Below are 27845 nucleotides of genomic sequence, written 5' to 3'. Positions count from 1 at the left end.
TTGCTGCCTTCGGGCTACTTTCCACAATCCGGAGGTATGTCGGCCCTGGGGTTTGCCACCAGTGGTCTCGAGACTGGACTGCTGAGGTCCAGAGAAGCTCGGCCTCCAGTCGAAAAAGTAAGCGGGCAGCTCTTATCCCCTCGTAGATAATCCGTCGTTTAGGTTTTTGGTGATCATCTTGTCGCGAGGTCTCTCTCTCTTTCTCTCTCTGTCTCTATCCTTGCTGCGAGGCCCTTTCTGCCTCCTCCTTAGGATGGGAATTCGAAGCGTGGCTGACGGCGACCCTGCAGACACTCAGCTGTGTTTGAAATCCAGAGCAACTTGGCCAGTGTGTGGGCAGCAGAAGCAGCAGCAGCAGCAGCAACAGCGGTGGCAGCAGTGGTGGAGGAAGCGCTGATCCCCCACGTCAGGGCTGACACTGTTGGATGGATGACATGGAATCCTATCTGGGGGGTTGGGGAGGGGGTGCTGGTCCTCCACGTACTGGGCTGCCACGGATGGATGGCATAGATTTCCGAGGTAGATTTACAAAGGACTAGATTAAGCATGGCGGCGGTCGCTCGCAGTGTACGTGTGAACCTACTGCAAAGTCCAAAGTGACTGCTAATCTCACACATTGCGGAGATAAACGAAAGAGCTTTGCCACACTCCATCCCCGCTCCTCGCCAGTTCCTGCTGCAGAAGACGCTTGGCGATCCAACGTCTCGCCGCCGCTCCCGCCGTGGGGCACAGGAGTTGGTTCGGTTCCCCCTCATCGCCGGGGGCGGCACTTGCAGAGCGACGGGGCACGTGACCTCCCCGGGGAAGGGTAGCGTCACCCTAACTGCTCTTCATCGAGTCCTTGCGTCACGACCTGTCTGCCTCGGGTGGCCGCGCCCGGCCATCATTCCCGCCTCGAGGGTTGGGTGCGGAATTGACCGTAGCGGCAGCGGCGGTGGGTGCGATCCTTCCGTCTCAGGTTGTCGCCCGCGTTTCTGGTTTGCAGAGTCTCGACACGTTTTGCACCACGGGGGAGCTCACTGGGTTCAGCGTCAGGCATTTCTCTGTCTACACTACTATACGGCTCAGACGTTTTAAAGCTCATCAGAACAGAGCCAGTAAAGCTCACAGAACTCCTGTTACGTTAATGCAGGAATTGGTATCTACCTCTAAATCAAGGCGTCGATAAGATGGTGAGAGTGAACCCTGTTGACAGAGGCGTCTGGGGGCGCCGCGTGTGGCTGCGCGGGAAGTAGGGGTGAGGCGAGGCGACGCGCCGAGTCGTCCGTCCGTGGCGTCGGGGCGTCCCGGGCGCGTCTGGGCCTCGGCGCCCTCACTCGATGACGAGGCAGCGCGGTAGGTGCAGGTGTAGGTGTTGGTGCAACTCTGGAGACGCGCCGGGGCAGTTGGTCAACTCGAGCTCCTGAAGGTGCCGAAGCTGGACGAGTGAAGACAGTCCAACTGATGTTACCAACGTGCAACCTGTGGACAGAGGACTCAGTCAATACTGGAACAACAGTGTGACTTATTTTACACGTATCTGCTTTTCGCCGTGCGCCGTCCACGACACGACGTCGTCCTCTCAAATAACCATGGTTGTCTATGGACGCATTTACATGTCACGATCACGTGTGAGTGTCCATAGACACTCATGGTTATTTAAGAGCACGAAGTTGTGTCGTGGACGGCGCACGACGAAAAGTCGGTACGTGTGAAACAAGCCTATGGGATACGATATTATTATACTCAGTAATGAAACTGGGGTGGACACTCGATTCTCCATTAACATGTTCCTTTATTAAATGCTGTTTCTGTACTCATAGAGACATGATCACCGAACACAGATACTGAATACGACTTAGTACCTAAAACATACTTCCATCGTTAATTATAATTGGATTCACGTGGACATAAGTAACAGAAACAGTCATCTGGTAGAGAATTACAGTAAATTACAATATGTGACAAAAAAAAAGTTGGTTCGGCAGAAGTCCCCATCACGGTCTAAGTGTCAAAGATATTGTCGGGGTCATGCAATGCGGCGCCAGCGGAGCAGCCTGTCCAAATTTCTTGCACAGCTAAGGGAGTCATGTGCTTCAGAAGTCAGCTACTTCTCGCATGATATCATGCACGCAGTGCGACATGACGTAGTCATGTTCACTGCGTCATGACGCAGCACGTCATGCAGTGTGGTATTGCACAGCATGTACAATAAGGTGATACAACACACACATACTTAAACACATGGCTAAACGGTGCAGTGGTACCGCTCTCGACCACTAATTCAGTGATCCGAGTTCGAGTCCCATCTAGGGCTGAAAATTTCAGCATCGCTGCACTGCGAGCCGGCACTCCAATTCTAGTGGGCAAGGATTTGTGTGTGTGTGTAAGGTTACAACATTACCCATAGAATTGTCCATATAAGAGCCTTGAGCTCTTATTCAGTAGGACGAGAGATGTCGATCACGAGTCCAACACTTGGTCCAAGACTGCGGTGAGTCACACACACACACAAACAAAAGACCAAGTGAATATGCATATACGCACGCGTACACAAACATTTACGCACGCACACACACATACAAACATCCGTCAGCCTGACAGTAAACTATTTTATGCGTAGACTAACAATACCTCAACGTTGCTTACGTTCCACTGAGCGCGTGGTGCTACAGACACGGGTTAGTTGTAGTGATGTACTAGAGTTAACGTTAGTTCATAACATGTTACACGAAGAAGGATGTCTCAAATGTTCATTATGTGTGTGGTGAAGGCTATGACACGGCACAGAATAATGCAACACAAATTATTTAACAATATTAAGTTAAAACGCATTTGCAAATATCACATGCAGGTCATTCATCATGCACAGTCACGCCATATTGACACAGTAATACACGGTATAGTATGCACATGATAGAAAGCTACGCGCTTTGCCACAACTACTACTGTATAGCTAGATGTGGTGCTGTGTCTTGATTGTGATCAAAATGTGAGTAGTGAATATGATTGTCAACGCCCTTTGTGTGTGTGTGCATGATTTTTTTTTGTGTAGCGGGTGTTTACATTCACTCTTATTCTTGCTGACCGAGCGGGTTAGAGCGTCGCTGCTTACGGCGGAGGTCGAGGGGTGGTTCGAAGCCTGCCACCAGCAGGTTGGACCAAGGGCATTCTTTATTAAATTCCACGCTACAAAATCACCGTCCTAACCTCCTGATGGGAGGTTTGGACATTAAAACGAATCAAATTATCAAACAGAATCATTCTTCCTGGCTAATTTCTACCCTGTCGGCAGTAAAACAGTCACGGTCTATGTAAATTAAATGCCTGTATAATATGCTATGTTTATCGAGAAAAATGTATCTACGGATAATATGACTTTCACGACGGAGTGACAGGTGCAAGTGGTGGCACTGTTGAAAACTGTCGTATAGTAGTTAATCCTAAATAACACGAATCTTCTCTTATTTTCTACTGTTACGCACTTCAGGCTTATTACGTGTTTGCAAAGCGCCGAGGGATTTATCTTCCAAAGTGTAGATGGCAGGCAACATAAATATGCTTACACTTCACCACAGCACACAGCACGGACACAAGCTTGATGTAGCGGTGATAAAGTAAATCAATATATAAATAAACATTAGCCACTTCCGTTCTGGCTTTCATTTTTCTTTATATTCTGGTTGCCACCAATTTATTTAATTCAGTTCTTTGTCGCACCGTACGGTAGCAAAGAGGTTCGTTGATAGAGTACGACACATGATACAATACAATGTCCCATTGTCGAGGACATGCACGGAACACAAACGGAAAGTGTGGGTTCATGTTAAAAGTGCCCAAACAAGTCTGCCCGGTAACATGCATGCAAGAAGGAGTTAATAGGAGCGAGCACGCAAGCAAGGGCGAGTATCAAGAGCTTGTGTCCAGGTGAATGCCCCTAACGGCGTTTCACTGAGCGTCCCCATTATTATAAAGAACACAACACAATGTCGTTAGGCGCGTCATCTTTTGTATGGACACAATGCTCGTTCAGGGGCACGGACAAAGCGGGGAGCTTCGTAGTGCAGGAATACTCATGGACGCCGCGTACTGAACTCGGTTTGTTGGAAACCTACTCACCTGCAAGGGAAAGCACCTGCAGGTTTCGCATGGAGCATAGGTGCTGCACCCCGAAGTCGCGCACTTGGGAGCACCAGCGCAGGAAGAGGGCAGTCAGGGAGAGCATGGTGGAGATGTAGCCCACGCCGATGTCGGTGATGTGCACACATCTGCGGAATACAAAGTCGTTAGCTTGTTTACTTGCGCGTCACAAGACACATCAAATCCATAACGTGAACGTGCATATGCATATACATATATTCTGCATATAGAGGTACGAAATGCAAATTGAAACATGTAAACACACGCACGCAGCGATACTCAAATTGTTTCAGTATCAGTGCTCTGCAAGCCGTTACTCGAACTCCCGTAGGCAGGGAGTTGTGTGTGTAATTCACCTTCACCTTGGTCTTTTGGATCACATGTTGGACTCGTGATCGATAGCTATTTCCCTCCCGGAAGAGAGCTCAGAGCTCGTATGACCGATCTATGGGTAATACTGTGACCTTACACGCACACACACACCCAACTCCCCGCCCACGAGAGTTGGAGTAACGACTCGAAGCGCAGCCATACTGAAATTATTTCAGCCCTGGGCAGGATTCGAACCCGGACCGCCGTAGTGACAGTCGGGGACTCTATCAACCGCGCCACCGAGTCGTGTCATAGTGTGTGTGTGTGTGTGTTTGTGTTTGTAAGGTCACAACATTACCCGTAGATAGGTTATATGGGCTCTGAGCTCACATCTGGGAGTGTAATAGCTGTCGACCACGAGTCCAACACGTGATTCAAGATCAAGGTGAATCACGCACACATGTGGACGTGCATGTGCTGTTGTATTTTAGTGTTTTTCGCCTGCACGGGGTGGTTTGTCACGATGCCCCAGACCCTTGTACACAGACGCACACACTTTCCTGATATCAGTCAATCAGTTGGCGTCTGCGTGTTCCTGTGAGGGGATCTGCAAATATCCCGAACACGTACAGCCATCGCAGTGACAGACTTACAGTGATTTTATTATCCATCTGAATTTCATTGCAATATCCGCAACATTGATGGCATTCAAGGTTGTCATTTTGATGGGTATTTGGGCAGACGTGAGCAGATTTACATATAGTAAACATATTTCTCTTATAAATTATTTATCTATACGTGGAGGGCAAAACATATTATTTTTATTACATTGTACTTGAGTAACAAAAATGTGGATAAATTGTTTCTCTGAAACATTACATAAAAAAGTGGATATTTGGAAAAATGTTGGGGATGGTGTGGGTTGTTGGGGTTCCTCTAGCCTCCCACACTCCAAGGAAATTATGATCGATGGACTTGATACGGATCTTCGATGTGTTCCATCGGACTCTTGCGGCCTGGTTATCACACTGGGCTATTTTTCCTTCAACCTCCGATTTATCGGCGGTACCACCATGGAATGTCTTTTGATATGCTGGAGAAAAATTATTTTCCTCCAGTATATCAGATTCCTTCCCGAAACCTGCCGGCTGCAAATTTGCTCCAACAGTCGGATAGAAAATAGCCCGGTGTGATAATGCCGTTACCCACTTTATTTCTCGTCCGTGTATTTTTTTATGTCTATGTCGAGTGCGAGTGTGACTCGTGTCTTGGTATTATTTTTTTCTCTATTTTCTCTATGAAAAGAGATGATAATAATGATACTACTAGTACTACTACTAATGATGATGATGATAATGATAATACTATTACTACTGCTAATAATGAAGATAATAATGATAACCACAAAAATAATTATACTACTAAGAATGACAATGATAACACCAATAATAATGATAATTATAATGATTATAATAACAATGATAATAATAATAATAATAATAATAATAATAACGATAATAGAGTATTACAATATAGGTAAAAATTAAACCATCGAGATCACAGAACTATATTGAAGTTAGCTATTAAAAAATGACATCTGACATCACTGCTTCCTATCCCGTGCCCCTTGAAGGTCAACCTCCACGAGCAGCGTCCACCCACCTGTCCAGGGTAAGCTCCTCGAGCTGCGTGAGGTCACAGGCGATGTACTCGAGGGCGGCGTCCGTAATTCTCGGACACCACGAAAGGTCGAGCGACCTGAGCTGCCGCAGGTTCTCGGCGATCAGCTCCACGCCGTCATCCGTCACTTTGGAGCAGCCGCTGAGCGACAGCACCGTCAAGTTCGGCAACGAGTGCACTGCGAAGAAAATAAGGAAACTGTTAAAATAGGTTTTCAAACTATAACCACAGACTCAGTGAAGCTCACGGTGACTGGGAAAATGGAAATTTGTCAAAAAAATTGTCACAATGGGAATTTGTCAGAACTGAGCGAAATGGCAAATCGTCAAACAAATTTGGCGATATGGGAATATGTCAAGAGACTTTGGCGGGATGGGAATAGTTCGAGTCTCGCACCAAAGCTTCGCTTGGAGGTTCAGAAGACGATCTAAAATGTCAATACATCTATTCGGACACCCGATCCTGACTCACGACTGTGCAAATACATCTTGATGAAGGTGGAAAAAGAAGTCACGGGTCTAGTTTTTTTTTTTTTTTTTTTTTTTTTTTTAGTTTATTCCTGACCCGTGACTTCTTTTTCCTTCATCAACTTGTCACGATGTCCCAGCAATAAATATATCGTTTAGAAGAGATACACTGTTAAAAAGAGAATATATATATATATATATATATATAATATATATATATATATAACAAGAACAAAGAATGTATTTACATAATTTTTATATGTTTTGAGTCAGGAATCGGGATTTACAGGAGTACATCCATTAATTCGAACCGACATCAATTCACATATAATTCGTATTCAGAAATTAGTGTAAAATAACAAGAAAAAATAATGAAGGTGGGGAGACACGCACGCACACACAATACGACTCGACGGCGCAGTGGTAGCGTCCGTGGCCGCCACTACGGCGGTCCGGGTTCGAATCCCGCCCAAGGCTAAAATAATATCAGTATCGCTGCACTACGAGTCGCTACTTCAACTCTCGTGGGCGGGGAATTTGTGTGTGTGCGTGAAAGGTCAGCATTACCCATAGATTGGTCATATATGATCTCTGAATTCTCTTCTGGGAGGGAAAATAGCTGTCGATCACGAGTTCAATACGTGACCCTAGACCATGGTGAATCACACACGAACGTGGACACACGTACACACCTCTCTTCCGTAAGGGAAATAGCTGTCGATCACGAATCCAGCACGTGATCCAAGACCATGGTAAATCACACACTCTCACATGCATGCATACATATGTATGTCCCATTAGGTTTTCCATCTTGGGCTGCCGAGTCCATGCGTGCCTTGACTGAACGGAAAAAAGAAGAAGACAGAAACGGAGAATCCCTAGTCCCCTCGCTCAACCTCATTTAATCGCCTTTTATGACACCCTCATGAACTCGGTGATGGCGTTCTTGTCTCCCTCTCTCCAGCCACAGGAGCATGAGAAAAGTACCAGTACCAACGCAGTCTTTCACACTATTGAAACCTCAGCTACCCAAGTATCCATATAATGCTCATCCGCATGGCAAAAGAATGGCAGACCTGCTAGAAATTTCAAACAAAGTCCATCTCACGACAACGTCTTACCGATTCCTCTGGCTACATCCTCCAATAAAACCCTGCCTTACCTTAGCCACCTTTGCAAAATATCAAATGCCAACTCAAGTTATCCAATATGACTTTCTCTCACCCCTGTTTACCTATTTAGCAAATGCATTCATATACACTGGTAGCTTCCGTTTGGACTACTGAGTGGTTACGGAGCAGAGTCCCCAACTAAAAAAAAAAATTCTCTCCCGTCCCATCACCTCAATCTTAACTGCTGAACTCTCCGCCACCCTCACTGTCTTCTATATTAATCACAACTCCTCTCCCCCTCCATTGCATACTATATATTCACATTAGATTCTCGAGGTGCTCTACAAACAGTGTCTTCCTTCAAGTCCCGTCACCCACTGGTCTGTAAAATCCATTCACGAATCATCCAAATCTATATCCGCTTCATATCTATCTTACTGTTGGGTACCATCTCATGCAGGCATGACAATGGACAATTTGACAAGGCGGCTCGAAAGACGGTATCAATTTCGATACCGTCACCTCACTGCCAGTAACAGGTTATTAACAGGTCCTTCGAACAGCAATACTAAAAAGGAGTACAAAGGAAGAGTATACCGACAAGAGACCTTTTGGTCCACAACTAGGTCGGACTGAGGCGTTTATCTAATTAACTCTTAAAACTTCGAACCGTACTAGTCTGCACTGTGTGAGGCAGTTGTCCTCGCACCGTCCCACGACCTCTCGACCCCCACGATGCCCCTTGGGGACGCACCTGTGTCCACCCGGCTGTGTCGGGTCGGACAAAGCTTCCTTGAGGCCCATATACATCCATGGTTTTCCTCCCGACATAAATGACGTTTTGAAACAGCACTTGTACGCCTAAGGACAGAACATTCACGCCTCGCACTTGACCATCTCATGACAGAGAATAACCCTTCCTTTTGCCAATGTAAGGCTCCCCTCACAATATCACGTATACTGCTAGAATGTCTTATTTACACAACGCCTCGCAACAACCACATGTTCTGTCTTCTACCGCCTCAAACTGCACTGACTCTACACCAAATCCTGGGCGACAAAACACCAATAACTCTATAATTTCTCCACAACTTCCTATAGAAAACAGGACGATCAACCAAATATGAATACTCTTAACTAACTAAACCACCATATGAAATATAAAATCACGTATAACAGATGCACGAGATTGTTCACAATGACAGAAGGGCTGGTAAACTACAGTCCATTTCAGCAACAACAACAGATTCCTCTTTAATGCCATTCAGGACTATTTGGAGGGACATTATGAGCACTGGCACATCAAGGGTCCGGGCAACCCGCAAACTTCGAAAAAAAGGTTACGGAAGTGTATGTTGGGCCCCTTGTGTTTGCCGAGGGATGAAACAAGGGCTCCTTGGTAATGTAACTCTGATCTTTTCTGTCGGGAGGAGAATTGGGGAGACCTCACGAAGAAGGACTTTACTTTCGGAGTGAATGCGATGATGGTGGGACCAACTTGGACGTATCGACCAGGACCATCTCCAGCTCCATGAGTTATTTATTTATTTATTTTATTATTATTATTATTATTATTATCATTATATATATTGAGGGGGAGGGGGAGTTATGCCTGTTCCCTTTTGCCACGGTATCGTTCCATTATCCAAATATGACTAAAACCGCCTACCGTTAACCAAAATAAAACTCGCAGTGTTACAACAACGAAGGATTAACACTTCGCTACGGTGTCGTTTACTAAGCTCTCCAAACACGTAGGGTAAAGGTGACTAGTATTTTGGATCAGGGCGAAACACTGCTACAGTGGAAAAAAAGCAGTTAGCAAAGATGCTTGCGCCCAATTAAAATCCCTCCAAAGTTTGGAAACTGGAATCCAATATTTATTAAAATTAATTACACTCCCGAGGCCTCTGCCCGGAGCCGGTTACGACCAACGGAGCCGGCGAAGAACAGCAAGCATTAAGATTCGTTTCACACGTATCGACTTTCCGCCCTGCGCCGTCCACGACACGACGTCGTCCTCTCAAATAACTATGAGTGTCTATGGACGTTTTCAAACGTGGTGGTCGTGACGTGTGGAAACGTCCGTAGACACCCATGGTTATTTGAGAGCACGACGTCGTGTCGTGGACGGCGCACGGCGGAAAGTCGATACGTGTGAAACGAGTCTACGTGTAACCACGTTGACTAAATCACGTGAATTTAATGTGAAAAAAAGGAAAGGCGAAAAACATAATTGGCAGCCTGTTTTGCCTGAGTAGATGGAATGTTTACTGAGTAGATGACAATGTGAGGCAGGAATGGGAGGGGACGGGGGATGGGAGGGGCAAAGTAGGGAATGGTTATGTGTGAATGACATTTTGACGCAGCCCGAAGGGATTTCTCCCCGCCTTCTCTTTTTTTTTCTGCATGAGGGGACGGAGAGGGGGGTTCGCCTTGTTGTGGATGTGCTGTGTCTTGCTGCAATGTTTCTGACCCAGGGCAGCTGGCGGGGCACAGGAATGACCCGTCATCCACGAGGAGCTAAGATGAAAGGGGGGAGGAGAGGGTGGTGGATGGGAGTGGAATGGGTGGGAGTGGGTACCTGCCTTTTGACTTGGCTACCTCTCTTGTAAGGGGGAAAAAGTTTTTGATATATAGATGGATATAAGCAATTAGCACCCCTACTGACCAAAGGTACGCCGCAATCTCGCATCTATTTCAGCAACTTCCGGTAATGTTTTTGGTGTATGTTAGTGACATGATAGATAATTTGACCAGTCATGCTAACTTATTCGCTTATGATGCAAAGAACATAGAGGATTGTAGTGTTACAAGAAGATCTGGGCAGGATATATGAGTGGAGCCGGGAGAGTGGGACACACACACACACACACACACACACACACACACACACACACACACACACACACACACACACACACAGATGAGTTTAGTTCCAAATGACAAATTGACACAAATATATATATATATATATATATATATATATATATATATATATATATATATATGTATATACAGTATATATATATATATATATTTCCAATAAAAGGAAATTGAAAATATTGGAAATGGGTGTAAGTAATAATAGGTCATCACTGCTCTGTAGGATGCATGGTGAATTAATTACAAATCAGAGGAGATGGTTATGAACGAATTGTTACTAGAAACACACATCAAAGGACCACCGGGGAAACATGTAATCTGTTGAAGAACATAGGAGCAGCATTCCATTACATGGACAGTGACATGATAGTCGATACTCAGACAGAAATATAAGTAAAAACGGTCGCTCTTGTCTACAGATTCGTGGGTTGTATAGAATTTTATGGAAGTTTCTAGGCCTGTCCTTATTGGTATGCATAGACTGAAGTTCACCAGCGCTTCTATTCTTGTAGACGATATCAGGGTTGTTGACATACAGTCTTTAATTTCTTCCGTCCCGAATGGCACATCTTTATTTGTCTCCCGTCAAGATTTCTCACTTTTCTCACGTAGCGCCTGTTAGGTCATGGCCTCTGCCAGTCACTGGTGCTCTTCCCGCAAAATCTCTCCATTCTCTCCGATTCATGAAGAGCTCCTGGTTCTCCTCGTCATCCAGTTTCTCTCTCTCTCCTCTGCTTCCCTTCCATTTTCCCTTGGGACTTCCACTGGCCCTTGTGGTCTTCATTCCAGTGACAGCTTCGGTAGCCTTTCCTGATCCATTCTCATCAAAATGTTTCTTTAATTCCCGTGACACCCTTCCTCTCGTAACGAAGCTGTCATCTTTGCCCTATTTGCCCGGACAGTCAGGGGAGGTCAAAGAGGGTCGCTGTGGATCGAACCTGAGTCTCCGTGGAGACAAGGCGAGAACGAACCCAGGCGAGCTAGTGACGGTGTATCTGCATTTTGAATTCCATGTTTCTTTCTATTTCGCCCGCTGCGCCCCAGCGTCGATAGCAAATATTCGTCTAACATTTCTCCTTCTCCCCCTGTGCCGTTGTCTGTCTGATTTCATTTGCTGTTTCCCTCTAGCTGTGAAAAAAAAAGAAACAGCATGGTCTCATCACCGTTTTTTTGTGTGTGTGGGGGTGGGGTGGGGTGTGTGTGTGCTGAGACCAAAGCCTATGCACGTCAGGTCTGCCCACGCTTAGTTTTTTTTTCTTCTTTTTAATGGGGGGGGGGGGGTGACGAGCAACGACATATCGTCCTGTGCGAGCGACATGATGTCATGTCGAATCTGAGGACATGTTTTGCAAATGTGGACAAACTTTGTATGTCTAAAATTTGGCCTCTTGTATTCTTTCGTGGTAACGGCAGGGGTGGGTTCTCTCAGATGATTAAAGTCGCCTGTGGACGGGCAGCCAGAAGAAAGGTAAAAGAGAACACTAATTGCGTTGCCCCCTAGATGGGTTTTAACTTCTGGGCAGTGAAGGGGTTCCTCTCCACTAGAGGAGTCGTCTGACATCAGCCTAATATATGAGTTTGCGTAGATCATTGGGTAGCGTTTTTGCTTTGAGCCTAGGAATTCCGCGTTCGATCCCCATACCATACAAAGGAGTTGTTTCAGATAAGCTTTCGTTGGATCCTAAACCCTTTCTGTAACAGCGGACATAAAAAATGCGGCACTCCAGTGTAGCGCGTCAGTGCTGTCGTTTCATCTCTATGGGTGAACTGGTTACGTCGATTTCAGACTCATTCCAATTTGTCTGACGCCAACACATGCCCTTGTAGACCACACATACGAAACTAACAAGTCAAAGCCAACCCGCGGTGTGCAACGTACCCCAGAGGCTATGCCGGGGGTTCTGCAATGGACTGAAAATGGACAGGTCAACAATTAAAAAAAAGTTCCGACACATGACGATCCATATTAAAGTCGGATAAAAAAGTACGTACAGGAAAATTAAGATTAAAAATGAACGAAATATAGCAGACCTAACGGCACATGACACCTTTCCCATACGGGGACGCCTATATTGGCGTCATAATTACATTTAGTTTTAAGGGGCTATCATACATTTTTCCTCCCACATCCTACCTGCAACCTCCATTTGAAAAACTAGAATATGACTTCGCTTACAGATATCTAGACTTCTCTAAGAACATTTCAACATCATGTCTAACATTCGTATAGGTTTATAATCTCCTAGTCCACCATTTAGCTTTGCTATACATGACGGAGAGGTAATTTGATATTTGGAGATTTGAAAATTGAAATATTGTAACCGAAGTCGTTTTATATTCAAACGGATTCTCAACGGTCGTCGCTGATGAAGCCCGTGGAAACTGCCCAGTGTGATAACCCCTTTCGTTGTTGCTAAGTGATCCCGTTTTCTGTTTTTGTTCCACCTGGAGACTCCGTATATTACCCTAGGTTCTATTGGTCCAGCCACCATCCCTGTCCTAACCAATCACGTAATTCAGCTAAAGTCCTTGCGCCTCAAGGACGTTCAGGGTGGGTCAGAAGCAGGAATTCCCCCCGAATGCGACGTGCCAATTTGACCACCGGTTATATCGGATCGTCGCTATTACCTGTCACCCAGTGAGACCTCAGCGTGGCTACATGGGGAAAAAAAGCGCTATTGCCACGAGTCAAAGAAATGATTCAAATCGTTGTTGTAATCCCAAAAAGTGACACTCGTTGTAATATACAGCTTCCTTTACTATATACAGAATAAAAAAATCATAGAGCACATGGATGAGAAATAAGAGTGGGCCATCTAGAGCTATGGGTGATTTGGCAGAATGGATCACGACGTCTGCCACACCCTGAACGGACACCTTGGAGCGCAAGGACTACAGATTACGTCTTACCCTCATTTTGTGAAGCATTGTTGAGCCTCATGAAGCTCGATTACTGGTGAGAACAGGTAGTGGACGCGAATCTATTACTTCTTTTTCAACGTCCACACACACACACATACATACACACACACACACGCACACACACAGAGATAGTTGACCATGAACAGGCTTGATCACATTTTCTGTTTTTTGTCATCCACATCTACAGGGTGAGTATCAACGAGAGATTTACATATTATAAACAAAAGCAACCACTGTATCTCAGCGGCACATTATGCTCTACCACTGCTGTGACATTACTACCACTGCTCCCACCCACCAACTCCCAACCCGAGCCTGAATTCGACCAAGGTGGTCGTCCCAGGGGGGGATGCTAGGCACTAACTTCACCCGCTGAGCTACGAGTAGGCCTACACCGGCCCCCGACACTAGTGGAGTTGCAGCTTCGTAAAATCTTACTTTCCTTTCAACTCTCTGTACTCTATGTTGAAGGGGGTCATCCAAATCGTTCATACGCACACACACACACACACACACACATATATATATATATATATATATATATATATATATATATGCAGCAAAACACTAGGAAAATAACAGAAAGGAGACCGAGAGTTTTTGTCTATTCAGACATTTTGACCTTGAGAATTTCTAAATAGACGAAAGAGCTCGGTCTCCTTTCTGTTATTTTCATAGTGGGTTTTCCTACATATTAGAACCACGCGTTCAAGTGATTTCTTCTGCATATATATATATATATTTATATATATATATATATATATATATATATATATGTGTGTGTGTGTGTGTGTGTGTGTGTGTGTGTGTGTGTGTGTGTGTAATGAAATCGACCTGTGTTTGAAAGAAAAATATAAAGAAAACGGAATCTATAAAGGGGCGGGCCGTCGATCGAGACCAATTGAAATAAAATGCACACATTTCCATCATGGCATCAATAAGAGGGGTTTTCTTCTTCACTGGGCCAGTGGCACGTAGTATGGAAGACCACACAATTCCGAGAACGAGTGGTAATGGGTACAAAACCGGGAAGAAGAAACAGAGGTAGATCTGAAATGTGGAAGCAGAGTTGGACAGAAGAGGAATAGATGGAAGCAACGACAGGAGAGGAGGAGGAGGAGGAGGAGGAGGAGGAAGAGAAGAAGGAGGACAGGGAGACGCTTGTTGTTGGCGGAGCATAACCAAGTGGAGGTCCAAGATTTAATAGAATGAGTGACTGACTGAGTGTGAGTCTTCTTTGGGCCACCGAGGCCCACAGCAGGTGGCACTGCTTCTCCAGTCGTCACTGCAATTTCCACAGGATTGACTCTTTGGTGCGCACTGATTCCGGCTTATGTGGCCATGAGGCTTTTCTTTGGACTGTGCGTGTGTGTGATTCACCATGGTCTTGGATCACGTGTTGGACTCGTGTGAGTGTGCGTATTTGTTTGTATGTGTGTATTTACCTAGTTGTATTATACGGTAAAGGAAGCTATGCTTGTGGTGACCCGTTTTTGTATCTCGTAAGATCAAGTTTGTTCTTAAATTCTTGTATGGTGTTTGCACACACTATTTCTTCATCCAATTTGTTCCATATATCTATCACTGTGTGTGGGAAGCTGTTCTTTTTCAGGTCTCTTCTGTAGTTATCCTTTTTGATTTTCATTGCATGTCCTCTTGTTTTCCTCTGTCCCACTTTAATAAGTCCTCTCTATCAAGGCATTCTTTTCCTTTCATAATTCTGTAGATGGTTAGTAGGTTCCTCTCGTTCTCTTCTTTGTTCTAGGGTTGGCAATTCCAGTTCGATCAGTCTTTGTTCATATGTCAGGTTTGCAAGTGTTGGGACCAACTTTGTCGTTGCTCTTTGTATTCTTTCTGATTTTCTTATACTCTTTTTTGTACTGGATGACCATATCAGCGCTGCATATTCCAGTTTTGGCCTTATCATTTCCTTATCCAGGTATTTAAAGGCCACCTTTATTGATCTCAACAAATTGTATGTTTCCCCGACTATTTTATTTATATGTTTATCTGGCGACATGTCTTTGGTGATGATTACTCCTAGGTCCCTTTCAGAATTTACTTTCTTTACTTCCTTTCCATCAATTTTATATTGTCCTGATATTCTATTCTTGCTTTTCCCAAATTCAACTATACTGCATTTCTTGATGTTGAATTCTACCTCCCATCTCTTGCTCCATTCTGAAAGTTTGTTCAGATCCCTCTGCAATGAGTCACAGTCTATTTCTGAGTTTATTCTCTTTAATAATTTTGCGTCATCCGCAAAGCAGTTCATGTAACTTTCAATGCCTTCGTCCATGTCATTTACATATGTAGCAAACATTATCGGAGCTAGTACTGACCCCTGTGTGCGCGTGAGTGTGTGAATGTGTACGTGCGTTTGTGCATGTGAGTGTGTGTGTGTATGTGCGTGAGTGTGTGTGTGTGTGTGTATGTGCGTGAGTGTGTGTGTGTGTGTGTGTGTGTGCGCGTGTGTGTGTGAGTGTGTGTATGTGTGCGCGTGTGTGAGTACCGGTATGTGCTTTTCCGCGTGTATGTGCTTATGTTACTGTATTTGTTGAGTTACGAATGTTTTCCCTCTAACTGCCAAGAATCTCCTTGTTGTGTCTACGTTTCTCATCAGGTTTTTTTTTCTGGGATCTTGGTTATTTCCTTTAATAGCGATAACGTTTTTCGCCTCGGGGAGTGCCAGGTCTTACTTGCCTCTACAACTTGAGCACAAGAAAAGACTACATACATCAATACACACACACACACACACACACATATATATATATATAATGTATATATATATATATATATATATATATATATATATATATATATATATATTTCTCTCTCTAATGCATGTAGTATTAAATGCGACTGAAATATCGGTGTCGATGATCTGCTTGTAAATCACAGAATGAACTTTATTCGTCTTCATGCCCAGCACTTTCGAGGAATTCCTGTATTCCTTAAGTAAGGATGAGAAACGCCTCTTTAGAAGAATTGAAAGTCTTCAGAAAAAAGATAATCAACGTATATATATATATATATGTATATGTGTGTATATATTTGTGTGTATATATACATATATATATGTATGTATATATGTGTGTATACATACATATATATATGCACAAATTTCACAAGTCACACGCGAATCACAAATATGCAGAGTCCACTAGGAAAAGGAAAAACACACGGATTCCGAGCGCTTTCGTGATATATTCACATTATCAAGGAGTACAGAAAGATGAGAACAAAAAATGGAGATACAGAGTATAAGTAGGACAAGAGAGACATTTACCCTCCTCTCCGAAGCCTGAAAGCTCAGGTTGGGTCACTCGGTGAGGTCGTTGAAGCATATTATTATTACATTAACTTTTAAAATATGTACTATTTATATTACTGACAATATATGGATCTAATTTATATAATCCTAAACTATTATTAATGAATTTGACCATCCTATTGACTGGAAAAATGCTTAAAAAATTATACAATGTAAGAATATAACAGAAAGAAATATCATAGAGTCAGGAATTATCAAATGCAATTATGACCAACTCATTAATAATAGTTTAGGATTATATAAATTAGATCCATATATTGTCAGTAATATAAATAGTACATATTTTAAAAGTTAATGTAATAATAATATGTTTCCACGACCTCACCGAGTGACCCAACCTGAGCTTTCAGGCTTCGGAGAGGAGGGTAAATGTCTCTCTTGTCCTACTTATACTCTGTATCTCCATTTTTTTGTTCTCATCTTTCTGTACTCCTTGATAATGTGAATATATCACGAAAGCGCTCGGAATCCGTGTGTTTTTCCTTTTCCTAGTGGACTCTGCATATATATATATATATATATATATATATGTGTGTGTGTGTGTGTATGTATATAAAAATTCCTTTCCCTTTTTATGAAATTGGCCTTCCCAATCTCCACCACTAGTTGCTTCAAGAAGGTATTTTGGTATAAAGTGTGTGCGCATATTAAGGAGAGCGTGGTGACCGACTGGGCCGTGGCGCCAGCGTCTGTGGACGCGAGAGCGATGGAAGTGTGGCGCTTCGAGAGGACAGTGAGAGCGCGCGTGACGGCCGGCAGTAAGGACTCTCGTGCGGTCTTAAATCTCCCAACTCTGACAAAGCCCTTCTAATGGCTGACCCTGACCACTACCTCGCAGAGGACGGGGCAACGGCCGAAAGAGTGGAGAGAGAAAAAAAGGGATTTTGCTCTCCTGATGTTCTTTAAAATCTGTTTGTTCCCCTCAATGTTTTGGTTCATATTCAACTTTTCTATGTTACAGCCACATTCTTATTTTCTCTTGTATAGTTTGTTGGTTCAATGATAGTGTGTATGCTAAGGTGGTGAGGTGATATGGGGATCATAGCCCTGTGTTTTTGGACTTCCAAGGGGTTCATCGCGACCGGTGTGACTCCTTCAGCTCGATGGCACCCCCACCCCCCCGCAGACGAATTTGTCCAGACTCGAGTCCTCAAATCGGGCCATGGCCGAAGGTGTGTCAGTGAAGTCTCGTCAATTATATACCTTTCCTCCTCCCTTCCCTTCCTCCCCTCCCCGCCATCTCTTCTTTCTCCCCTCCTCCTTCTTCCGCTTCTCTCTCCCTCTCCCCCATACTACTTTAGTAGCATCCCTTCGGTCGGGTCAGAGGCAAGCAATATTATATTGTAACAGGTAGCTAATTTCCATTGGAAGAAGAATGCTGCTCACCTTGAATTCCCAATAGCCCCTTCCTTCTTCTGCCCTCATGGAGTCCTGTTTCACCAGTTCTTCGGCGGCGCAAGATTGTCCTCCCCAAGGAGAGAAGCCCCGGTTGTCCCCATGGAAACACACAAACACAACACAATCTCTGCCCTCCTTTTCTTCCGCAAAGTCCTCCTTCCTCCTCTCTTATCCATTCTCCCCCTTCTCCTTCTCTCCCCTTCCTTCTCCTCACTTTTCCTCCCTCTTTCTTCCTCATTTCTATTTCCTTCTATCTTCTCCCTCTTCCTTTCTCCTCATCCCTCCTCCTTTTTCTTTCCTCTTCCTCCTCTCCTCTCTTCCTTCCTCCTTCCTTCTACTTCCATCTATTTTCTCCTCCCTCTTCCTTTATCGTCCTCTCTCCTCCTCCCTAGCCTTTCCCTTCTCTTCTCGGCTTCCTCCTCTTCTTCCTTCCTCCCTCTCCCTCCTCCTCCTCACTTTTCTTCAAACTCCCTTCTCCCGTCTTCTCCTCCCTGCCCTTTCCTCTTCCCTTTCCCTCCTCCCTTCACTCTTCTTCCTCTTCGTTCTTTCTTCTCCCTCCTCCTCTCTTCTCCTCCCTCCTCTTCCTTCCTACTTCCTTCTACTCTTTCCTCGTTCCTTCCTTACCCACACACTACATATACAGGTAAACAAATGTATGGGTATAACACAAGTTCAGGTGTTGCAAATATTCATAATTGTAGAGATATACATTTTCATTTAAGCGCTGAATATTCTGTAGCCATTTATGGGGACAAAGTTATTTTGTGAAATGAGGTTCACAAGCCTAGTTAATAATGAAAAACATGTTTTCATTGCCGTCGTCATTCCCGCCTTGCCGGTCGCTTAATGGGAAGGTGGTGACCTCTCTTTCCTTCTCTTGTGACCCCAATCACAAGGTCTTATAACGTCGTGCTTGAGGAAAATAACCACGAAGTTAAGATGAAAATGTTTTTGTGGAAAATAACTTACATGGCCTTATCTTTCGTATGTTTTGATCTTAAACGGTGTGTGTATGGGGGTGTGGGGTGGCTATTCCCTCGTCTTTCTGAGTTTTCAGAGAAAATAAAGTGATATTGTTTTTCACAGATAATAATGAAAAAAGATTAAATTTTCAAATAAAATGATAGTAATAATGAAAAAGTATTTATTTTTATACAATTTAGTCTTTCTGTAGCCACCCTATATACCAACATAACAATGAAAGTCGATGGAATAACACAAAACGCAATAACAGCAATAAACTCTATGCTCTTTAGTAAATATTCATTCTTACTCTATGTGTATGTATATTTCTTTTCTTTAATTTCTATTTGATCTTACTGGCGACATTTCATATATTCAAAATATTTAAATTTCTCAAAGTTGGATAGGGTTGGGACCAGCGTCAACCATTGAATGGGGAAATATTTTTTCGTCTGAAACAGTTTTGCTCTCGCCCGTGATTGGCTGTCGGCCCTGACGTCATAGGGACGGTGGGATCTGATTGGCCGCCGCGTCTGACCCGTCATATATACTACAAAAGAATAAAAGTTCGACCATAACGGGGAGAAGAGGGCCACGTGAAAACTAGTATGTTTGTATCCCAGGTTCAAAGTAATATTTAATGCCAAAGGTGTGGAACTAAAGGAACAATTTCCTGTTACCGAACTCCAAAAATATATAAAGGAGTAAAATGAAATAGAATTAAAATTAAAACAAAAAAATGGAACAAAATAAGATATAAAATGAAAATATAAACAAACACATAAAGATAGATAGACGGATAAAGAGATGAACGAATGAAAGCAAAATTAAACAAAATAAATGGGAAAAAATGGATGACACAAAGTTGGCATACGCGGTGATGGCAACGATTGCAGCCTGGATCTATCTGTCCAGTTAGGTTTGTTGTCGCCAGTCTTGCACAGACACGGCTTGTTGACACCCTGATCACACCTGCAGGTGATTGCCACCCTAAGCAGTGTCACTATGAATGGCTATTTCAGACGTCTCTCTTCAGAAATAAATCATACGAAAATCGACTAAAACATAAGAATCTATTTTCCTTTAAGTAGCGTAGACTCAGGGGTGATTTGATACAGGCCTTTAAGATTCTAATGGAAATTGACAACAGCAAAAGTGACGAAATTCTCACATTGAATGCGAATCAGACAAGAAATAATGGTTTCAAACTGTCAGGAAGTAGATTTAATTTGGAAGTGGGTAGAAACAACTTCGCCAACCATTTATTTTATTCTATTCATTCACCATCATTAATCTATTATCTGCTTTTTTATTATAAATCATTATCATTTATTTGCTTGTTTATTATTTATCATCTATTTATTTATATAATTGATCTACTGATTAATTAATTAATTATTTTTTCACATTCGACCTAGTTATGGACCAAAAGGTCTCCTTCGGCATGCTCTTCCTTTGTAATCCTTTGTAATCGCTGTTATAAGTTTCATAATGTAACGATCAACACATATGTTTACTTTTTATGCCTTGTAAGGCGAATAAGTACGAAATATGCATATTTCTACGTAAATAGAATCTTATGACCAAGAGTTTTGCATTATGGGCGATGGGATAAGAATCACGGAGACAAAGTTGTCTGGTCACTATTTCGTTATGAGCACATGGGTAACCGACAACTCTGAGTGATGCCTTCAGGTAAAACGAATCGACTTGTTTATTGGGGACATGCTGCTGTCCACTGAGAGTCACTTTGGTCAAAGTTTGAAAAGTGTGACGCTGGGGGGGCAGATATGACGTCACTGGAACCGGAGAAGTGACGTCATGTCGTCGTCGTCTTTTGTCCATCGAAATGTCCTGTAATTGGTTCAAACGGTGTTATGTGCCTCATTATCTGAATCGATACTTGCTATTTTGGTGAGGATCGTGTAAAGTTCAGCGCACAAAACGAATTGGGTCACAAGTAACAGAATTAAATTCTACTTGGAATATCCTGATTTTATTTAATATATATATTTTTTTTTACTTCAACTAAAAAATATAGGTTTGGATCATCTTCCCTATGTATGCATTGACAACTCCCTGGAGTATATAGAAATATGAGGAAAGGATATAAAATGATCTATCACTGATTTAATTTAAATTCTTGGTAGGTGAATTTACAGTACATGATCACTTACAGAGAAACGAAGGAATGAACTGTGGCCGTTCCAGGCGATGATGATCTGGGGCCAACCTCCGTGTGTTGGGCACCGGACAGCATATACTGGGGGCCCATTTACCTTCTGTTGGTCCGTTGGGGCCCCATTCTTTTGTGATAAGAGCCAGTGTGTTCTGAATGCCGTAGCGAGCAGAAAGGGAAGAGGTCGGGGGAGGCGGAAAGTTTCTCCCAAGTTGTTCTCGCGGCAGAATTTATGCAGAGTTGTTCGTGGAGTAGCAGGTGCTCATTTTGGTGCGCGCTGCTCCCGGCCCAGACCGCTGCACTTTTAATTGCACAGAGTTACGGCGAGGCCAGGTGCTTCTAACAGCTTTCAGCATTTTACGGTTTTTGTAATTAGTTTTTATTTTTTATTTCTTAGAAATGCTGATCTTCTAATGATAGTTTTCTTTGTGCGTCTTTGGTAGTACACTTACTTATTTTTTTGTTTTTTATCGATTTTTTATGTTCTTTTATTTGAACGATGAAAATGCTTCCTACACACAAACACACACCCATACACTCACACACACATACACTCACACATGCACACACACACGCACATTCACATACACTTACACACACACACGCGCGCGCACTCATAGTCACACACACACACGCGCGCACTCATAGTCACACACACACATACACTCATGCACACACATACACACACACACACACTTACACACACGCGCACTCATAAACACACACACCCATACACTCATACACACACATACATACACACACACACACACACACACACACACACACTCAGTCACACACGCGCGCACTCATACACACACACACACACACACACACACCCATACACTCATACATATACACACACACACCCATACACTCATACACACACACACACACACACACACACACACACACACGACTCGTGGCGCAGTGGTAGAGTTCCCGGCTGCCACTACGGCGGTCCGGGTTCGAATCCCACCTAGGGCTGAAATAATTTCAGTATCGCTGCGCTGCGGGTCGTTACTCCAATTCTCGCGGGCGGGGAGTTGGGTGTGTGTGTGCGTGTAAGGTCACAGCATTACCAATATATCGGTCATATATGAGCTCTGAACTCTCTTCCGGGAGGGAAATAGCTGTCGATCACGAGTCCAACACGTGATCCAAGACCAGGGTGAATCACTCACAGACATACACCCATACACTCACACACACACACACACACACACACACACACACACACTCTTATATACACATAGTGTATATATATATATATATATATATATATATATATATATATATATATATATATATAGATATAACATTTTTAGAAGCTCTGCCATGGGATACGAACCCTGACCCGTGCGTCGATAATCACGAGGCCAAGACGCTAGCGACCATGTTACATGGTGATGGTTCAAATGGACTGTACTAGTCCCCGACCACGCTTCACGTAACATTGGAAGATCTAGTCTCATTTTCATCTAATCCATAGATCTTCCAATGTTACGTGAAGCGTGGTCGGGGACTAGTACAGTCCTTTTGAACCATCACCATGTAGCATGGTCGCTAGCGTCTTGGCCTCGTGATTATCGACGCACGGGTCAGGGTTCGTATCCCATGGCAGAGCTTCTAAAAATGTTCAATCTGTCTTTAACATATACATATATAGATATATTGACTCTCTATCGACATAGCTTTTGTAGTCATTAAAATTCTCAAGCCTATCCACCACGTCAAGGTGTCAGCTCTCGGATTGGGGAGAGAAAACGACAGAATATAATATACCTCTGTGTTTAGCTTTTGTAGATTACGAGAAGGCCTTTGACTCGGTAGAACAAATAGCAATACTAAACTCGCTACGCAAGCAGGGTACAAACGAACAGATCGTAAAAGTTTTAGAAAAGATTTATGCCAAAGGTACCGCTATAATTCGACTACATAAAGATACAGAAAAGATCAAGATCGAGAAAGGAGTACGGCAAGGCGATACAATTTCACCGAAACTATTTACAGCTTGCTTGGAAGATATTTTCAGAAGACTGAGTTGGGAAAAGAAAGGTTTAAAGATTAATGGCGAATATTTGAACCACTTAAGATTTGCGGATGACATTATTCTTATTTCAGAAAGAGCAGAAGACTTGCAAGATATGCTGAGTGATCTAAACAAGGAAAGTGTCAAAGTAGGTTTAAAAATGAATAAGAGTAAAACCAAAGTAATGTTCAACACGAAAGTTCAAAGTAAGGAGATTGTAATTGATGATGAGAGTCCTGAGGAAGTTGAAGAGTATAATTATTTAGGTCAGATGGTGAAGGTGACGAAAGATCATGATAATGAAATAAAGAGACGCATTACAATTATTTGGAAAGTGCTTGGTAAGTTAATAAGATCCTGAGAGGCTCTCTACCTCTATGTTTGAAACGTAAAGTTTACAATCAATGCATTCTGCCAGCAATAATCTACTGGTGTGAGACTTGGAAACTAACGAAGGCAATGGAAACAAAACTAAGGACTGCACAAAGGAGAATGGAGAGATCAATGATGGGAATAACGCTGAGAGACCGAAAGAGAGGAAGTTGGGTGAGAGAGCAGACTAGAGTGAAAGATATTGTGGAAGCAGTAAAACAGAGGAAGTGGAATTGGGCAGGTAAGTTTGTGCGAACGACTGATGAGCGATGGAGCAAGTGTGTTACTGAGTGGACGCCGCGAGATAGGAAGCGTGGAACAGGGAGACCAGACAGAAGGTGGAGAGACGAGATCGAGAAGTTTGCAGGAGTGATGTGGCAGAGGTTGGCGCGGTCGTGTGAATCATGGAATGCTATGATGAAGGCCTTTGTTCAGCAGTGGACTCAGGATGGCTGATTTGATATATATATATATATATATATATATATATACATATATATATACATATATATATACATATATATATACATATATATACATATATATATATATATATATATATATATGTATACATATATATATACATATATATACACACACACACATATATATATATATATATATATATATATATATATATATACAGTATATTACAAAGGATTACAAAGGCGGAGCATGCCGACAGGAGACATGTTGATCCATAACTAGGTCGGATGCGAAAAAAATGTAATAATGATTAAAATAAAATAAAAATTATAATAATATAAATAATAATAAAAAGAATAAATGCATTGGTATAGTTGAATAATAAACAAGCAGGTAATTAGTAAATAATAATAAATTGACAGATAAATAATAATACATGAAAATCAAGCAAATAATAAACAAACAGACAAATAATAACAAATAATGTAAAATATATGACAGTCATTACAGCATCTTGCTTAGATGTTTTTCTAAACGAATCTTAAAGCTCCGAACTGAACTACATTGCACTGCCTCTGCAGGAAGTCTTTTCCATTCATTAACTATATGGTTGGCGAAGTTGTTTCTACCCACTTCCAAATTAAATATATTTCCTGACAGTTTGAGACCACTATTTCTTGTCAGATTCTCATTCAGTGTAAATTTTTGTCACTTTTGATGTTGTCAATACCCTTTAGAAAGACCTGTATCAAGTCACCTCTGAGTTACCGCTTTTTTAAGGTAAACAGATTCATATGTTTTAGTTGATTTTGGTATGATTTATTTTTGATACTTGGAATCGGTTTTGTGGCTCGCCGTTGTACTTCTTTCCAATCTGTCAATGTCTTTAATGAGATTCGGTGATCATGCGGAAACAGCATATTCCAAATGTGGACTAACTAACGATTTATATAGCTTGTTAATGAGAGATGGACTTTTGAACTCAAAGGATCGCTTAATCAGTCCTAGAATCTTATTTGCTTTCTCAGAGGCTGAAATACACTGCTTAGATGATTTGAGATCGTTACTGGTAATTACTCAGAGATCCTTCTCAGTATCCACTTTTGTTAACGAATTTCCAAATAACTTGTAATCATCCTTACTGTTATTTTTATGTGTACATAACCTTGCACACACACACACACACACACACACACACACACACACACACACACACACACACACATATATATATATATATATATATATACACACACACACACACACACATATATATGTATATATATATATATATATATACACACACACACACACACACACACACACACACACACACACACACACACACATTGTTATGTTGGACTCGTGATCGACAGCTATTGTGTGTGTGTGTATCGTAGCGCAATCCGATAATGGCGTTAGGTGGACCATCTGGTAGCGAAAGGTGGCGCAGGAAGACCTGTGCTGCAGGCACAAGTAGGGCCGTCGGCAGGCAAGGGTTCTCGACCCTTTCTTCACATAGAAGTGTCTCCGTCGGCGAGTTCCTGCATCTTGTTCCAGTGCACTTCTGCATGAATGCCTTAGGTTGTCTTGCCCAGCGCTCGAGCGGGCCCCTCCGCCCTCGAAGGTCGCGTCGCGTCGCGTCGCCGGCGGCAGAAACTTGTTCACCCAAGAGAGACAGGCAGAATCGTCGGGTGGACGCGCCTAAACGAGACGAGACGATCGGCTGGTGCAAGAACGCGTGTGCCACCTCACCTTCTGCATGTTTCCTCCGGAACTCACATTCTCCTCCTTCACCCACGTGAAGAATGGTGTGGGTCAGGGGTGGGCAACCTTTTTAAGTGTATGTACCAAAACCACCTAAATGATTGATACATTTTCTCGCGTGCCGACGGAGTAAAATGATTATAGGCCCACATATTATGTACGAGTATGGGCCACTTCGCTCCCTCCCTCCCTCCCACCACCTCCCAAGAGGGCCCCAATCCACCGCCCAGGTCAGCATGCGGTTTCGCGCTCCGGAGAAAGTCGTTAGTGTGTCAGGTTTTGCACGCGTGCCAAGGGTTGCCCACCTCCGGTGGTGGTCTTCCCCACCCGCACACTCCTTATGCGGAACGGAATTTGGGGGACGGACGGAATATAGACCGTCGCTCGGCCTGGAGTGAGGATGTAGGAGCAGTAGGAGGGGGTGGGTGGGCTGAGGTGTTTCGTCACGAGTGGATTTTATTGGAGAATCAGGTGGGAAGTCAGTGGGTCATAATGACCAGTTAACACCTTTGGTCCTCCGAAGAGCTTTTAATATTTTTTTTATGGGCGATTTTGTTCAGCTCTGGGGTAGATTTGGGTCGAAGCAGAGTATAGTGGAAGAGGGGGGAGGGGGAGGGGAAGTGAGCCCCGTGTGCTGTCCAGGAAGGAGGTCAGTTGTTACGCAGATTTTTGGCAATTTGCTATCATCGTCACGCGATAGCTACAGTCGTCGTCGATGTTACGGTGTTCTCTTGGGTCTCAAAACAAACACACAAACACCACACACACACACACACACACACACACACACACACACACACACACACACACACACACACAACTGTATTTACCTACAACTAGGTAAATACACACACATACACACAGGAAAATTAGCAAGAAATGAAAATTACAAAACTATATGAATAAAACGAGACATGAATAACGAGGAAAGAGAAAGAGATAAGACATTAAGAAGCGAAGCTGAAGAAAAAAAAACAAAGAAAAAACAAAAACAAACAAGAACTGAGACCGAGAAACGCAGTTCTATCGGAGAGTGTTAGACATGAGACTGAAAAAATAGTATATTCAAGAAGGAAAAAAAAAACCCGAAAGGTTCAGAGAACGAGATGGAGGTAGTAGAAAATTAAAACTAACTTATACCAATATAGACGGATTAATCTCAGGATTAAACGAACTAAATGATTACCTATCAGAAGAAAAACCAGACATAATGGGAATTGTGGAGACAAAATTAAGGGATCCACTATTACCAAACAGTGTTGGATATGGATTATATAATCACTGGCTTAGAAATATAGAGGAGAAACAAGGTGGAGTCATGTTCCTGGTTAAGAAAAACTTAAATGTGACGAAAGTTACATATGGCGAGAACAGGGTGGAGATGATCACAATAAGAGTTGAAGATAGTGACATGAAAAACAGAGAGCGTGCAGCGATTTATGTGCCCCCATAAAACTGGGTCTTGGAGAGAGATATTATTTCAAAATGTTAGATGATAAGAAACTTTCATTAAACGAGATGCTGAAGGATGGAAGTAATGCGGTACTTATGGGATGTTTTAACTGCAAAGAAAGTGGGATCTGAAAAAGACCTGGGAATAATCATCACAAAGGATATGTCCCCTGACAAACAGATAAACAAAATTGTCAGCGAAACCTATAACTTACTAAGATCAATAAAAGTGTCTTTTACTTACTTGGATGAAGAAATGGTAAAGAAAATACTAGTCACACTGATAAAGCCAAAATTGGAGTACGCAGCGACACTATGGTCACCCAGTACTAAAAAGAATATAAGGAAAATTGAGAGAATCCAGAGAGCAACTACGAAGATGGCCCCAACACTATCAAAACTGTCATATGAAGAAAGATTGTCA

At 42.9% G+C, this 27845-nt stretch overlaps 1 protein-coding gene across 1 annotated transcript in view; it reads right to left on the bottom strand.

Annotated features, from left to right (window-relative positions):
- Nucleotides 1-1177: 1177 nt before the first annotated feature.
- The window catches only part of LOC143026581 (uncharacterized), a 348974-nt gene continuing 322306 nt past the window's right edge, over nucleotides 1178-27845 (bottom strand). Inside the window, exons 2-4 of the mRNA XM_076187218.1 lie at nucleotides 6094-6289; nucleotides 4099-4247; nucleotides 1178-1461 (exon numbers count right to left, since the gene is read on the bottom strand). Of these exons, the coding sequence (XP_076043333.1) occupies nucleotides 1313-1461; nucleotides 4099-4247; nucleotides 6094-6289 (494 nt within the window). The 3' untranslated portion in view covers nucleotides 1178-1312. The remainder of the gene's footprint in view (nucleotides 1462-4098; nucleotides 4248-6093; nucleotides 6290-27845) is intronic.

Source organism: Oratosquilla oratoria, chromosome 6, assembly GCF_046742065.1.
Source record: "Oratosquilla oratoria isolate Oo_2021 chromosome 6, ASM4674206v1, whole genome shotgun sequence".
Lineage (NCBI taxonomy): Eukaryota > Metazoa > Arthropoda > Malacostraca > Stomatopoda > Squillidae > Oratosquilla > Oratosquilla oratoria.
The sequence above is the reverse complement of the archived record's forward strand: the minus strand, read 5'-3'. Positions and strand labels throughout refer to the sequence as shown.